This window comes from Aspergillus neoniger (genome assembly GCF_003184625.1).
Source record: "Aspergillus neoniger CBS 115656 unplaced genomic scaffold BO87scaffold_26, whole genome shotgun sequence".
Classification (NCBI taxonomy): domain Eukaryota; kingdom Fungi; phylum Ascomycota; class Eurotiomycetes; order Eurotiales; family Aspergillaceae; genus Aspergillus; species Aspergillus neoniger.
In genome coordinates, this window is record NW_020291154.1 from 102,685 (window position 1) to 115,878 (window position 13,194).

Sequence of the window (13,194 nt, forward strand, 5' to 3'; positions counted from 1 at the left end):
CTCGTCTCCCTCATGTCTCTGGTGTAGCTTGTGCTTCGCACCGTCCACCTTCTCTTGCAATGCGCGCACCTTTCGCTTAGCCCGCGTGTAGCCTTCTATACCTGCCAAGACAGCGTATGACTTGCTGATTGAGACGTGTGACATATCGACACCTTGGTCCTGTAGCGAGTGGATGAAGGCGCGGAAGTTGGCGGCAGGGGGACGATAATGGCCACTGTTGATGTCAGCTGAGGCACTAGAACGTAACGAGGGTACATACCTCAAGGGCGCTAGACTACGTAGCTGTCCATTTCTTATTCTAATCAACCCAGCAGCTGCGATGCGAGCCCCTCGCAGAAATGAAGAGTGCTGAAAGGCCCCGGACTCCTTGATGCCGACGAATAGCCGGAAGGTAGTATCAGCAACCTGCCTTGTTAGCCACTACATCACAGATCGTAGAGGGATAAAAAAATGACAGCGACAAACTTACAAAGATCCACATATCCTCCTTCTTCGACGACTTCCCCTTCAAGGTCTTAAGGATCGTTCCCGGACTAACATGTGCCAACTTCTGTCCCACCTTTGTCGCCTGATAATCATCCTTCTCCTGCTTCCCCAAAGCATCCTCATGTTCACTAAGCGAGCTATATCCTGACGATGACTCCAACGGATCACTCATCTCCGACAAAACAGGACTTCCATCATCCGTATTGCCCCTAAACCTCGGCGCATCCTCCTCAACGGGCACAACGCCCCTCAGACTATCCTTAAACCGGGCATTATCCGTCCAAATAAGCTCCCCATTCTTCGCCCACCGAAACTTCCCCGCCTCATCCACCTCAACCAGATAATTCATCCGCTCCTCTCGCGACAAATACCTCACCTGCTGTCTCTCCAATTTATCTCTCGGACACTGAGGCAAATCCAACCCACTTCCCTCCCCATAGTCCAACCAGTAGAAGAAATTCTGATTCGTAGGCGAATTCTTCCAATAGATATGATAGACCCGCAAATTACTCCCATGTCGGTGTTTCAAGTCCACCATTTCCAGAAAGTATTGCAAATCCATCATCTTGGCCGTAGTGCCAGCCGGGAGATCATGATGGAGAATACTGGGCGAGGAGCCCTCCGTCCCTGAGCCATCATCGCCTATAGTATGACTGCCCGTCCTAGCTGTCTTCGACTCGAGATCCTCATCGTCATCCCCTCCAGCGCGCTTCGCGACGCTCACAGCGCGGAGCCAATTCCGACGTGCGTTCGCGGTGCTATCAAGGTCTTCAACTGGCGCAGATGGTCGGTGTAGTTGTCGCCATTCTGCTTCTTTCACGGCCTGTTACAGCGACAAGACAACAACATTTAGCATGGTTCCTAGAAAGCGCAGGGTCGGGAAGAGCCTACATCTTTCCATCGTGACGTCGACGCAGAGAGATCTAGTCCGTGAAGTTCCCGTCGCGTGCGATAGCCACGATATGTCCTCTATATTGGAGTTATTGTTAGAGGTCTGGCAGGATGTAGCGAGAGTAGAGGCCGACCTGGATGGTTTGCGCCGCTCTCGCTCGCTTCTCGGTGACGTCATGGTCAGGGACATGGCGGGCAGCTGCGGTCGCGGGGTCCACAGACCCGCTGTTGCTGCTGGGTTCCACGGCAGATGCCATGGATTGGATTAGGGGAGTAGGTGATGTTATTTAGGGGAGATGCTCTGGAGCCTGCGGTAGGTAAGAGTGAAGAGAGGATCATGAGCAGAAAGGGTAGCTTGAAAACGGGAAAGAAAAGATTGATTGTCATTGCGCCGAGCCAAGCCTGGGCGTTGGCGGGGCTGTGTAGATCCTGCCAAATGCCAATTCAATGTACAACTTTGTATGTAGCTGTCAACCAAATGTATACTCTGGACTATTCACATTTACATAGACGCACTAATTAGCCACTCCGGCTAAAATTATTCTAGACAGTCACTCTCCTCGCTCGAAGATACTCATAATCCGGCATCGCATCACTGACCGCCTTCTCGATCAACTGCGCCATTTCCTCCCCAAACTCCAATTGCCACTTCTTAACCTCTGTGGGAATGTCCACCACAGCTGGCTCTTTGCTCTTCATAACACCCGACGATTCATTTAATGTCGACAACATAACCGACTTTCCTGTATCCCAGTCAAACACGCCCTGGGAGGCCCCATTCGGTCGTGCGACGCCATCCGCATGCACCCCGCTCTCCCATTGGAATTGAAGCTTGCTAGGGTCGAGTCCTGCTAGTTGGCAGAACTTGGTGATAGCATCCGGGTTGTGGACCACATCGTAGGCATCCAGAAGCAGTGGAGTAGACCCGGTCTGCTCGAGGGACCAGTCGAAGAGTGACCGGGTCCAGTGGAGGGTCATGTTGGTGAGCAGCGTTCCTGCAAGTATCTTGGTGTCCATGACACCCATATCGGAGATCTTATTCATGGCGCGACAGAAAGAGGGGAATACTGTGGCTGGATGGCGGATGATGAATGCCATTGTCCATGTGCGGAGGTATTCGTCCGGAAGGACGGTTTTGTTGTTGGTGGAAAATGTCCTCGTCGTGCCATACGTGCTAGGGACGTTGACGTGGAAGGTGGAAAAGTCATAAGGACCCTTCTCGGGTCCGTGTATAGCTTGCATGAAGGCCATGGGGTTGGAAAGCCAGAAGGAGTGCTCCTTGGCGAACATGGTCTTGTTCTCCTGCTCTGCTAGAGCGCAGGTCTCCTCTAGATGGTCAAAGCATTCTTGGAAGGTTGACTGGACCTCGTGTTTCGCTTCATTGGTCCATTCAGAGGGGGCCTGTGTGAGGCGACCGTCTTTAGCAACGGCGTGAAAGGCGTCGTAGAAGAAATAGCCACCCCGATCGGCTGCGAAGGCGTTAGGTTGGCCGGGGATGTTGAGGATCTTCAGAAGCAGATTGGACGCAGTGCGGGGAACGCTGACCAAGAGAAGACGGCGAGGTGAGTTGTGGCTTTCCATGATTGTCGAATCGATTGATTGATAAGTCCAATTTAGGTTATACTAGGGCCGTTCCTTATTCTCTTGTGTCTAGATTGGCTGCGGACAGAGCAATTGGAAGCTTAGAATATTGGCTCATCTTGGAGCTATATGGCGTGATCAGGTACGTACTATATATATGTTAGCTTGAATAGCTGCCAGGGAATCTACCCTGGACCGTTGCAACAACCTGCAGCGGAGCTTCGCCCCTTTCGAAGCTCCGAGAAGTGGAGGCCCCAAGACAGCGTCGCATTGGACTAGCCCTGAGAGGTAAAGCCGGGATGCAGACATGGGGAGAGTACGGCTTTCGGCTTTAGGAACGTCCGAAAACAGAGAAAATGGGGTATAGTAGAGTATGCTATGTGGATAGAATCCCCAGCCGATAATAATGGACAAACCCCGGCCCGGGACAATTGTAGTATGACAAGCCGCAGATCACCGTTGGAGTGGAGACGGCAGGTGCTGATTAAGTAAAGGGATTTGCTGCCGATTATGCCAGGTCTCGCCATATGTGGCGGCTTTGGCTCCGTTCAGCTGGGAAGTTGATTGTTAGCAGTTGAAACTTCGGACATAAAGAACCTGAACTTGTCGGATGTGTGCTAGAAGCTGGCTAAGCCCTTCGAAAGAGTCGGTCCAAACAACTCCATGGTATACTAATCGCAGTAGCTGGCCCAATTGCTGGAAGATCTATGAAATATCAAGTGAGGGGCACAAGTAGTAGAGACGCATTACTTGACAACTTAAGTAACTATAGGACTAAGTACTCGTGTGAAGTGCAATGGCAATGTACGGAGGAATGATGTTTCAGTCATATAGTATTTCCAATTCATGTGGTGAAATTGCGGAGTATAGCTTGAATGTAAATTCAGGTTTCGCCTAGCGTTATATTTTCATAAAGCCTATGAAGAGGTCCTAAGATAGTTGGCATAAGAAGTCTTGAACCTCCGTGATTGGGGAAATAAACCTGGGGTGGCCTCAGCATGATCGAAGCGTGGGCTGCCTGTTGATCCCGGATCCCAAGATCGTGACCCAAATAACAATCTAGATACGAGTCTCCTGGGTGTACACCATATAAGTATCTTAGTCAGTCGTGACCTCGTGTGCCCAGCCGTGAAGTTCCGAGTATTTGACGAGGCTGCAAGGCATATTAACCTGCCAGTCAAAACTCAGATGACGGCACAATGTCAATGAAGTAAGACAAGCTTTTGGTTCCGAAATGCAGAGAAAGGAGTGGAGGATCGATTGACCTCCATAAACCCTTATTGTTGTTCGGTCTCACATCACGCTGTTGTGTCAGAGACTGGCTCAGCCTGTGCTTTCGGCATCTGGTCCAGCACATCAGCTTTAGTGCCTTGGGCTTTCTCCTTGGCTGCAAGCTTTGCCTGTCTATGAAGAGCACGCGGAGCCATGCTACCTGTTTTGGCAATGGCCAAATTCCGCTTGCGCCGACTGTGCCAGGGTCCATCATCCGATTGCCGGATATAATATCCTAGATCAGCAGTCGGATCCCACTCTGTCTGGGAAACGCCAATTCCCAACCATGAGAAACGATTTCCATTGTACTTGATATCCCAGTCATCAGCACGTGGCTCTCTCATTGCCTCAAGATAGTGTAGAGTGCTTCCAGGCCAAGTCGTGGGAACGCGACCGCCGATGGTATGGTTGTTGTGGGAGTTGCGGCAATTATCCGTCCAAACGGCTTTTTGCATGAAGGAGCCGACATGCTCCTTGAACTCAGCGCAGACATCCCGCTTAAGAGCCATGCTATGAATGGGCTCCGTTTGGTAACGGTCGATAAAGGAACAGATGTAGTCTGCTTGAGCTTCAATCGCGACCATGGTCGGACCATTGGAAACAGGCGTGTAGGGGCCAAGCATGGTAAAGGTGTTGGGGAACTCGGCAATACCTATTCCCATGTAGCCCATGATCGACTCGGCCCATTCTGTCTGCAGGTTGCGACCATTGGGTCCAATGACAGGGTAGCGCGGTATGTAGGAAGTGTCAAACCCGGTGGCACAGATGATAATGTCGCCTTGATGCTCCTTCCCGTCTTCGCTGACGCAACCAGATGGTGTTACGGATGTCACACCACTGTAGACCACTTCGACGCTCTCTTTTTTGAGGGTCTACCACGCGTGTTAGTATCACCTTGAACAATCAGGGGTGTGGAGTCCTCACATTTAGATACCTGAAGCCCGATGGCACCACACGCTTGCAACCAACAGAGAAGTTCGGTATTAAACGGTCTTCCATTTCATGATCTTGAAAGGCGTTCTTCATCACTGATGTCAGGAGACCTTTTGCCTGCTCCTGAAGGACCGTATCCTTGAGATACATGGCTGTTCGTAGTAGTCAGCAACAGTCACTGTCGATACGGGTACTGTCAACGTACTGAAGATACTATTCATCGTCCGTTCATTATCCCTGCGTAGCTCTGTCACGCTCTCCGGATTGTTCACAAAGTGCTCAATCTGCTTCTCGGGGAACTTGCCCGCCTCGGTGCTGATATCCGGCAGCAGCCACGTGGGCGAGCGGATAAAGATTTTCACATTGTTAACAATAGGTTGAATGGCAGGGAGAATCTGAACAGCTGATGAACCCGCCCCGATCAGCAAAACATTCTTCCCTTCGAGCGATACGCTCTCATCGTACATCGCACTGTGTAGCTTGATGCCCTTGAAGTCGCCCAATCCCGGAATCTCGGGCCAAGCAGGCTTATTGAGATAGCCCGTCGCATGAATCAGAATGTGACACCAGTCATGTACTGTGTGACCCGTTTTCAGGTCAGTCACCGTCACTTGCCACTGGCCCGACTCCTCGATCCAGGTGGTTTCGGTGACGATGTGCGAAGTGTGGATGTATTTCCGCAGGCCGTACTTGTTCGCAAAATCGTTAAAGTACCCTCTGATTTCGCTGGAGCCCGCGTATACAGATGACCAGTCTGCTTTGGGTTCAAACGAGTAGACATAGTTGTGGGAGGGAACATCACAGGCGCAGCCTGGGTAGCGGTTTTCGTACCAAGTGCCAGAGACCTCAGGGTTCTTCTCGTAGATCTGCATTCAAGGTTAGAAGAGCAGGTATAGAGAACAGGGAATAATACTATAGGTAACGTACAGTGAGATCGTAGTTCTGGAAAGACCTCTGCAGCTTGTATGCCAGACACAACCCAGAAGCACCTGCACCCACGCAGACCACCTTGACATGTCTCTCGTTGTGAATAGCTTCCGCTCGAATAGGATCCATTGTAAGTAGGCCTTTCTTCCTTGTCAGTGTCAGTGAACCCAAACACAAGAGGAAGAGCTCAACAGTCAGGAGAAGAGCGAAACAAAAGCTGCAGATGACTGATGTTTAGCCGAGGGGCAAAGCGAGATCATTGCGACAACTAACTAAGGCCGTTGGATTAGTATGATGTCGACAAGCTCATTAGGTGGGGGCAAGTCGGCCATGCCGTCACGGTCTTCAGAGTTCAGACATTCGGAGCGAAGACTTCCAGCTCCACATGCATATGAAGCTAGTCGCTAAATCCCGAGCTGGCCAGACGGGAGCGAGCTGAGCATGCCACAAACAAAGCATAGAGTAGGAGACTAGGAGGTATGTACTATCTCCGTTTCCAGCCGTTGATGCTGACCGGTACTCACGGATACTCCAACCACCACAATCACCCTGGTTTTGGTGGGGTGCGCTAAAGCCAACGAGGCAGTGTTAGCGTGGCCCCGGTGGTGTTACATCTTGAAACGGGCTACAATGGGTATGTTCACCGCTCGAGAAAAAATACCGAAACGGACAGCCACGATTGCATTTACGCTGTAATTTTTGATAAATTTACACTCCCACTCTCCGAAAATAAAAATAAGAAAATCTACCAGGTGAGGTCCAGCTGTGGCAATCATTCAGATAGATTTTGAGTTTCCACAATAAAAAAAAAAATCAGTATAGAACAGGTTTCTTCCACAGTGGCGCTGTGCCCCCTTTTTTTTTTTTCTAAATGGAACGGGAATAAACGGATGTCGGAGAACCCGGACCTCTTCCGAACGTTACACAAAGCCTGAGGCAGTGAGGCCTGCGATTGCGTACTACTATGTTTGCTGCACCGCGCATAATTGGTTCTAATGCGCAATGCGCAATACACTCGTCCGTTGAAGTATTGGGAATATCTCCTCTCTTGAAATATTACAGTGTGGAATAATTCACATATTGAGTTATTCCACAATCTCCACTCCGCTTCCTGAAGGACAAGGAATGGCCAGATCGTGATTGGATGGCTTGCCTATCAGGATTGCCAGTGCATCTGTCAGTAGACTAGTACTTAGTACTTACCATTGAACTAATTTCTCACCCCTGTAGCAAATTAACAACAGTCGTCGAGAGTAGCACGTCTAGCAGGGATTACATACTAGTAAATTGGGTAGCAAACAATCCCTACCTTCAATATAGTCACGTTTGTAGCAATCCTATATAATTTCTCACAACCCATTCCGGCTATTCTCCTCACCGTCTTGTGTACCAGGTCAGCACTAAAACATCACCTCGTATACCCCAGGGTCTACCCCATCTCAGCCACCACCACCCAACACGCCCAATCCCGACAGCTAAACCCACAATGAGACAAAGATCCCGATCCGGACCCTTCCCTCCAAGCCTATCCATGGTCCTAACCGGCTTCCACCCCCGACACAATACCTCCAAGACGTGCCACATCGAGATCCAGTCCAAAGGAAAGGCGAACTCCGTGTTCTCCAACTCCCCGCCTTTCCCTCTTTCCGGGGAATCGCCTCCCCGGGATCGTCATTCCCGGAAACGGCATCTCCAAACATCATTCAGATCCAGAGTCCCTCCAATGCAGACGTAAAGATACGTGATTGACATCGGCCTCCCCGACCCCGATACTAAGATCTTGGGCTCAATGGCGAAAGACCGAAGTCTGGACTCTATCTTCATCCATTGTTGAGCCTGAAAGGGTCTTCCACAGGTCTCCTTTGCCAACAACTACGCCCCAATTGCCAGGAGGATGATGGTAGACGCCATCACTCCAATGTTCATACCAAGGTACTTGCGTCCCCGGCGCCATTGCACATAGTCCAAGATGCAAGCCAAGGTTCAGAACACAAAGGAGTCCTTGGACAATGAACTCGTCATGGAGACAATCAGTCAAACCATTGTCTTTTCATATTGATGGTTCTAGAGCAGAGATGGAACTCGGAGACACCGATGGTCTTCTGTCTGTGGCGCGAGCAAGATCATCGATTACGAGGCCTTCGTGTCTTTGGGACGTTGTAGAGGCGGGGGTCTGAAGATGTGGAGGTGCGATTAGTGGATTCTAGGGCCCGTCTGATAGGCTCTTGATCATGTCACGATGTGGCAGTAGGAGTAGCTGTTGACTATCGTAAGTAGATGGTTGACGCAATGGAGCTAGATCGGTCTACTTGTCAAGACGCGACTAATAATAGCACAAATGGTAATTATTCAATACCAGTGTGCATAAATTCGCTACGAATTGTTTAAACACCCGTAGGGTCAGTGAATGGTCCAGGCTGAGTACTGCAGAATAGCGGGCCCGGGCCTCGACGCACATACTTCCTAAAGAAGTATAGTGGTAATTATAAGGTCTTGCACCTGGAGGCGATAGGATCGACAGGCATGCATAACCGGCGACGAGGTCTTAGAGTAGCTCCGTGGTTGATTACGACTCCAGCCACAATATACCGTATTTCCCTCTTTACGAGGATGGCTTCCCCAAAAAGAAGTCACGTCATACGCGATATCGGCACGAAACGAAATAGAGTTTGCTGCGATCGAAGCGGACTGGGTCCGAGGACCTGGGACGTATGGTACCAAGGTTGGTTTGATTGCTGGGTAGAGATCTGCCTGATAACGTGGGTTGAGAGTTGGCTGTAAACCCAGGGACTTTTTCCGTTGCCGCGTCCTTTTTCCGATATCTTCCGGCTTTGGTAGTGGTGGTGTCGATCGCGGTTCCTGTATTGCGGATGGTATGATGGTCGCGAAGGAAGAGGGAAAAAAAAATCTAAAATTCTCCGATGTCCAGCGACGCTCGGGGATCGGCGGTGTCGTGGATTCAGTAAACCCTTTGCCCGCTCGATGATCTATAGGCCATTGCATAACCCCACTATACAGGCAACCTTGGCTCATGAGTGTCAAGGAATTGGGGGATTGGTCATCATGTCCTTGTGGCTGCGATGAGTTGGCGGAGAAGAAGTGACAGCATTTGAACCTTATAATGCATAGTTAGGGTGGACAGCAGCTTTCAGGGAAGGAGTTGTCATTGACAAAACATAGACTCAATTCCAGTGCGGGGAACCGAGGTAATTGATACTGTGTAGTTGCTAGTCGCCCAGACACCGTGTTGCTGTAGACTCGTAACAGTTTGACCCACACTGATTGCGAGTACAGACTCCGCGTGATCAAAGGGAGGGGCCCAGACTGCGTGTCGGGTTGGCGCAAATTGCATTAATTGTTAGATTCGTGGTAGGGTATCATGGCCCCTTCAATTAGGAAGAATACTACTGGGCTCCGCGAATGTCAGGATCCAGCTACTCAATGGTGAAAAGTGGAGGACGGCCTTCTCCGGCTGGAACGGCTCTGTCACCGTTTTCCCTGAACCATAGCCCCATCATTCCCAGCATTTGCACCCTCAATAATGGTGGTTGACATAGTTGACGCTAGATACGACCCCAAAAGGATGATTAAGGTTGCCTCCATGAGGCCATGTGGTTTACGTTGCGGCGCCACGGGCTAGGATCGTGCAGCAGACCACGTTGACTGGCGTCCAGAAGGCGAGTCCCAGCGTAGTTGCTCCACGATCCAGGTAGTCTGGACAAGGATCACTACGTAGTGTAGCGCCAAGGTGGACATTTCGGCCGCCCGGCGGTGATGCTGCAGGGGTCATCCATCGCTGATTGGAACCCAAACTATGATCGCGGGCTGGTCTCGCCACTCGTGCTCAAGTGGATAATGGGCATAATGCTTTGGAGTGTTTTAAATCAATATGGAGCAGAGTTGCGGTGCACCAACGGTTCAGCTAGCACTCAAATAATCATAGCTAGGTCATAGCATGGTATAGCCGGGGCTGATAGAAGTATGCATACAATCAAACCCCGACCAGAAGCGTCATCCCCGATGTGGCGGTGTAACGAGAGTGGCGTCTCCAGGCGAATAATCGAAAATAGTAGTTGTTGGTATCTTACAATCGGTTGCGAGATGATTCTGAAAGGTCGGACGCAACTGTAACACCACTGGAAGCGAGGAAGATATTCTTACGAAAGATTCTGGCTGTTTCCTTGACTAGTGATGAAGACTAAGTAGAGACGAGGAAGAGGGCACTGATAGCAGCATGTAATTCAATACCACCTGGTAAGTAAAGTATCTCCTCGGCACACAAGAAAGGGGGAGCAACAAATAACAAGAATAGTAACAAAACCAGGGGAAAACATCCCATGGTTTCCCAGTGCCACTTTTACCATTACAATACCGGTACATACTCCATCAAGCCACCGACTTCAGTCCCAAGGCAGGTAAGTTCCCGGCACGGCGCGGCGGAGGGCAACCACCAAACAACCCCACCCTCTCTAGTCTACTACTTTTATCCAACCCAACCATGGATGTCTTCCCACGCACGTCCCCACTTCTCCCCCCGTTGCCATAATGCGAGAAATGGTCCACGGTACGCCTTTCCAAGAATGGATATTCTACCACCTACGTACGGAGCTCCATACTCAGCTCTTGGCTTCTGCAGATTTGGACTCATTCCACAGAATAATCACTCGCTTGCGCTTCGATGATGACAACAGTGCGCCCTTGGAGACCACCGGTGCGCCGTGCCCGGCAACTCCCTGTCTAGCTCATCCGGAACCGCACGGCCCATGTCATTCATGGTTAGTAGGAGTGAAGGAGATTGGGCTCATCCACTGGACGGAGACATTTCGAGGATTGGTCATTCGACCGAACGTCTGTGAATCTCCGCTGATTGCTTATAAAGGAGCCATGCACGTCCCGGGGTCTCCTCCTGTCGGGAGAAGGTATAAGGTTGTCGACGTGCGTTGCGGCGGTACAACTACTCATCCCTTGCTCAACTAAGAATCACCACCACGCGTGACTAGTACACTACATACATCTTGAACTTTCCCCGACTTGGCTTGCCAAAATGGGCAGTCTTTCTCCTTTGCTTCCAGCATCGCCGCGCATGCTACCGCATTTCTTTATCTCGGTCCTCTATGCGCTGTTCTCCTCCCTCTTCAACCTAATCCCCGAGCATGCAAAAGCTCATCTTCTCAAGTCTGGCGGAGCACAGTCCTTCCAGTCATCGAGCTGGGAGCAGGTTGACTTTGAGATCCGTAACGTCCTTAACCACCACGGCCGGTATTGGTGGCACACCACCGGGTACGTGTTAAATCTGCTTCTGCAGGAGGCTGGCTACACAGAGCATGCGCAACGACGCATCCTAAGCTTCTTTGGCCGCTCGATTGCTCCGCATCTCGGGGTCGCAAATGAGCCTGACGCGGAAAGATGGCCGAGTTTCATGACGGACAACCATAACCCGATCGAGTTGAGTTGGGACTGGCATACTGGCAAGAAAGCACCGTCGGTTCGCTTCTCAATTGAGCCCGTGGGCCCCAATGCCGGCACGCAAGTGGATCCCGACAATCAATCTGCAGACGCGCTCTTCAGGAAGGTCTTGATGAGAGCATTGCCCAACACGAACAGGGAATGGTTTGATCATTTTGATCAAGCACTGGCCCCGGAACTGCCCCCCAAGGGCTGCATGGAGGGCCATCCATCGAAGATCTTCTACGCCTTTGACCTGAGCGAGGAAGACATCACCGGAAAGGCCTACTTCTTCCCCGGGTTCAAGGCCAGGTCCACGAAGCAGACAAATTTACAGGTCCTCGCACAAGCGATCCGCACGGCTCCTCACTGCACCGACAATGAGAAGCTTGGCGCATTTCGGATGTTTGAGGCTTTTGCCCAGGATCCCTCGACGCCGCCGCTGGAGATGGACATGCTAGCCATTGACTTGGTCCAACCGGCTGATTCGCGTCTCAAGATATACTTTCGAACGCGCGAAACCAGCTTTGCCTCCGTGCGTCAGATGATGACGATGGGTAACCGAATTACCACCTCGTCACTAGAAGTTGGACTGCGGAATCTGAGGCAGTTGTGGGACGGGGTTCTGGCGCAGACTGGCGTGCCTGATGATACACCACTGCCAGCTGCCAACCATCGCACGGGGGGCATCCTGTATAACATGGAGTTCCGCCCAGGAAGCACGGCCCCCAACGTCAAGGTGTATATTCCCGCCCGACATTACGCGCCAAGCGACTGGCATGTGGTTACAGCGTTGAACGAATACATGTATGGAGTTAACGGAAAGTCGGAACTGCCCATGCGTACCTATACTGAAACCCTGCGCAAAGTATTGTGAGTACCCCGTGTGCACATAGCCAAGTGCATGTTGCTAACAATCCACGCAGTACGCCCGACGCTCTCCAGCAACGTGGTCTACACACCTACATCGCCTGCTCAGTTCAGTCGGGTGGTGAGCTCCGGGTTGTGTCGTACATAAATGTGCAGAGCGAGAACTTCGCCACGGCATGAGCATGTGGCCATGACATGATGAATCATGAGAGACGTTTAGTGTATGTAACATATGTTTTCCTCACAACCAGCCTACAATATTTCTACTTCGTACTGTAACTAAACACATAACATATTCCTACCTTATCGCACTTTTGGTTTAGACTAGATGAAAGAGAAAACGCTTGCTTTGAGACACACCGTCACAGCCTGTAGAGAAGAATTCGTAGGATGACGCCTTCTGGTACGCTGGGTAAAGATACCGCGAAACGTCGAGGTCCAAGCAGCACGATGCAGCGAGTAGCGAACAAGCGAGAAGTTAAGCGTGGGCTCCACTCGAACGGGCCACACCCGAGCTCGTGTCATTACTGATAACCTCGGATCACGTTGGCCCACGCAAACCCGAGTCGGCTCGAGAGCGGGGTCTTCCGAAATTTTACATCTGCCATCGATGGATGGATGGTCTTGATGGAGGAACAGGCCTCCACCATGCAACTATTCCATGATCCCCGACTGCATGCAGCAACAGATACAGGATCCAATATTCGGAAAGGCGGGCTGAACAGCTGGAATGAAATCATCCTGCAGGTTTCACTTGGCACAGGATAAGACACGGGAAATTACCTCTCA

At 51.0% G+C, this 13,194-nt stretch overlaps 5 protein-coding genes across 5 annotated transcripts; 1 reads left to right on the top strand and 4 right to left on the bottom strand.

The window, feature by feature from the left end:
* Positions 1 to 1,160: 1,160 nt before the first annotated feature.
* On the bottom strand, positions 1,161 to 1,704 carry BO87DRAFT_115707 (uncharacterized protein). Its single transcript, XM_025617915.1, has 2 exons — positions 1,378 to 1,704; positions 1,161 to 1,309 (listed from the first exon to the last, which is right to left on the bottom strand). The coding sequence occupies exons 1-2, from the start codon at positions 1,565 to 1,567 to the stop codon at positions 1,257 to 1,259; spliced, it is 243 nt and encodes an 80-aa protein (XP_025477378.1). The 5' UTR covers positions 1,568 to 1,704; the 3' UTR covers positions 1,161 to 1,256.
* A 37-nt stretch (positions 1,705 to 1,741) lies between these two features.
* BO87DRAFT_339429 (uncharacterized protein) lies at positions 1,742 to 3,177 on the bottom strand. The gene is made up of 2 exons (XM_025620621.1): positions 3,167 to 3,177; positions 1,742 to 3,107 (listed from the first exon to the last, which is right to left on the bottom strand). The coding sequence occupies exon 2, from the start codon at positions 2,956 to 2,958 to the stop codon at positions 1,921 to 1,923; it is 1,038 nt and encodes a 345-aa protein (XP_025477379.1). The 5' UTR covers positions 2,959 to 3,107; positions 3,167 to 3,177; the 3' UTR covers positions 1,742 to 1,920.
* Positions 3,178 to 4,256: 1,079 nt separating this feature from the next.
* Positions 4,257 to 6,219, bottom strand: BO87DRAFT_313810 (flavin-containing monooxygenase; the record flags this gene model as incomplete). The annotated part of the gene is made up of 4 exons (XM_025619631.1): positions 4,257 to 5,102; positions 5,155 to 5,315; positions 5,369 to 6,029; positions 6,091 to 6,219. 4 exons carry the CDS (start codon positions 6,217 to 6,219, stop codon positions 4,257 to 4,259), a joined length of 1,797 nt encoding a protein of 598 aa, XP_025477380.1.
* Positions 6,220 to 7,660: 1,441 nt separating this feature from the next.
* Positions 7,661 to 8,100, bottom strand: BO87DRAFT_378571 (uncharacterized protein). Its single transcript, XM_025623821.1, has one exon. The coding sequence runs from the start codon at positions 8,042 to 8,044 to the stop codon at positions 7,877 to 7,879; it is 168 nt and encodes a 55-aa protein (XP_025477381.1). The 5' UTR covers positions 8,045 to 8,100; the 3' UTR covers positions 7,661 to 7,876.
* A 3,034-nt stretch (positions 8,101 to 11,134) lies between these two features.
* On the top strand, positions 11,135 to 12,585 carry BO87DRAFT_398983 (aromatic prenyltransferase; the record flags this gene model as incomplete). Its single annotated transcript, XM_025625401.1, has 2 exons — positions 11,135 to 12,408; positions 12,462 to 12,585. The coding sequence occupies 2 exons, from the start codon at positions 11,135 to 11,137 to the stop codon at positions 12,583 to 12,585; spliced, it is 1,398 nt and encodes a 465-aa protein (XP_025477382.1).
* Positions 12,586 to 13,194: the final 609 nt, after the last annotated feature.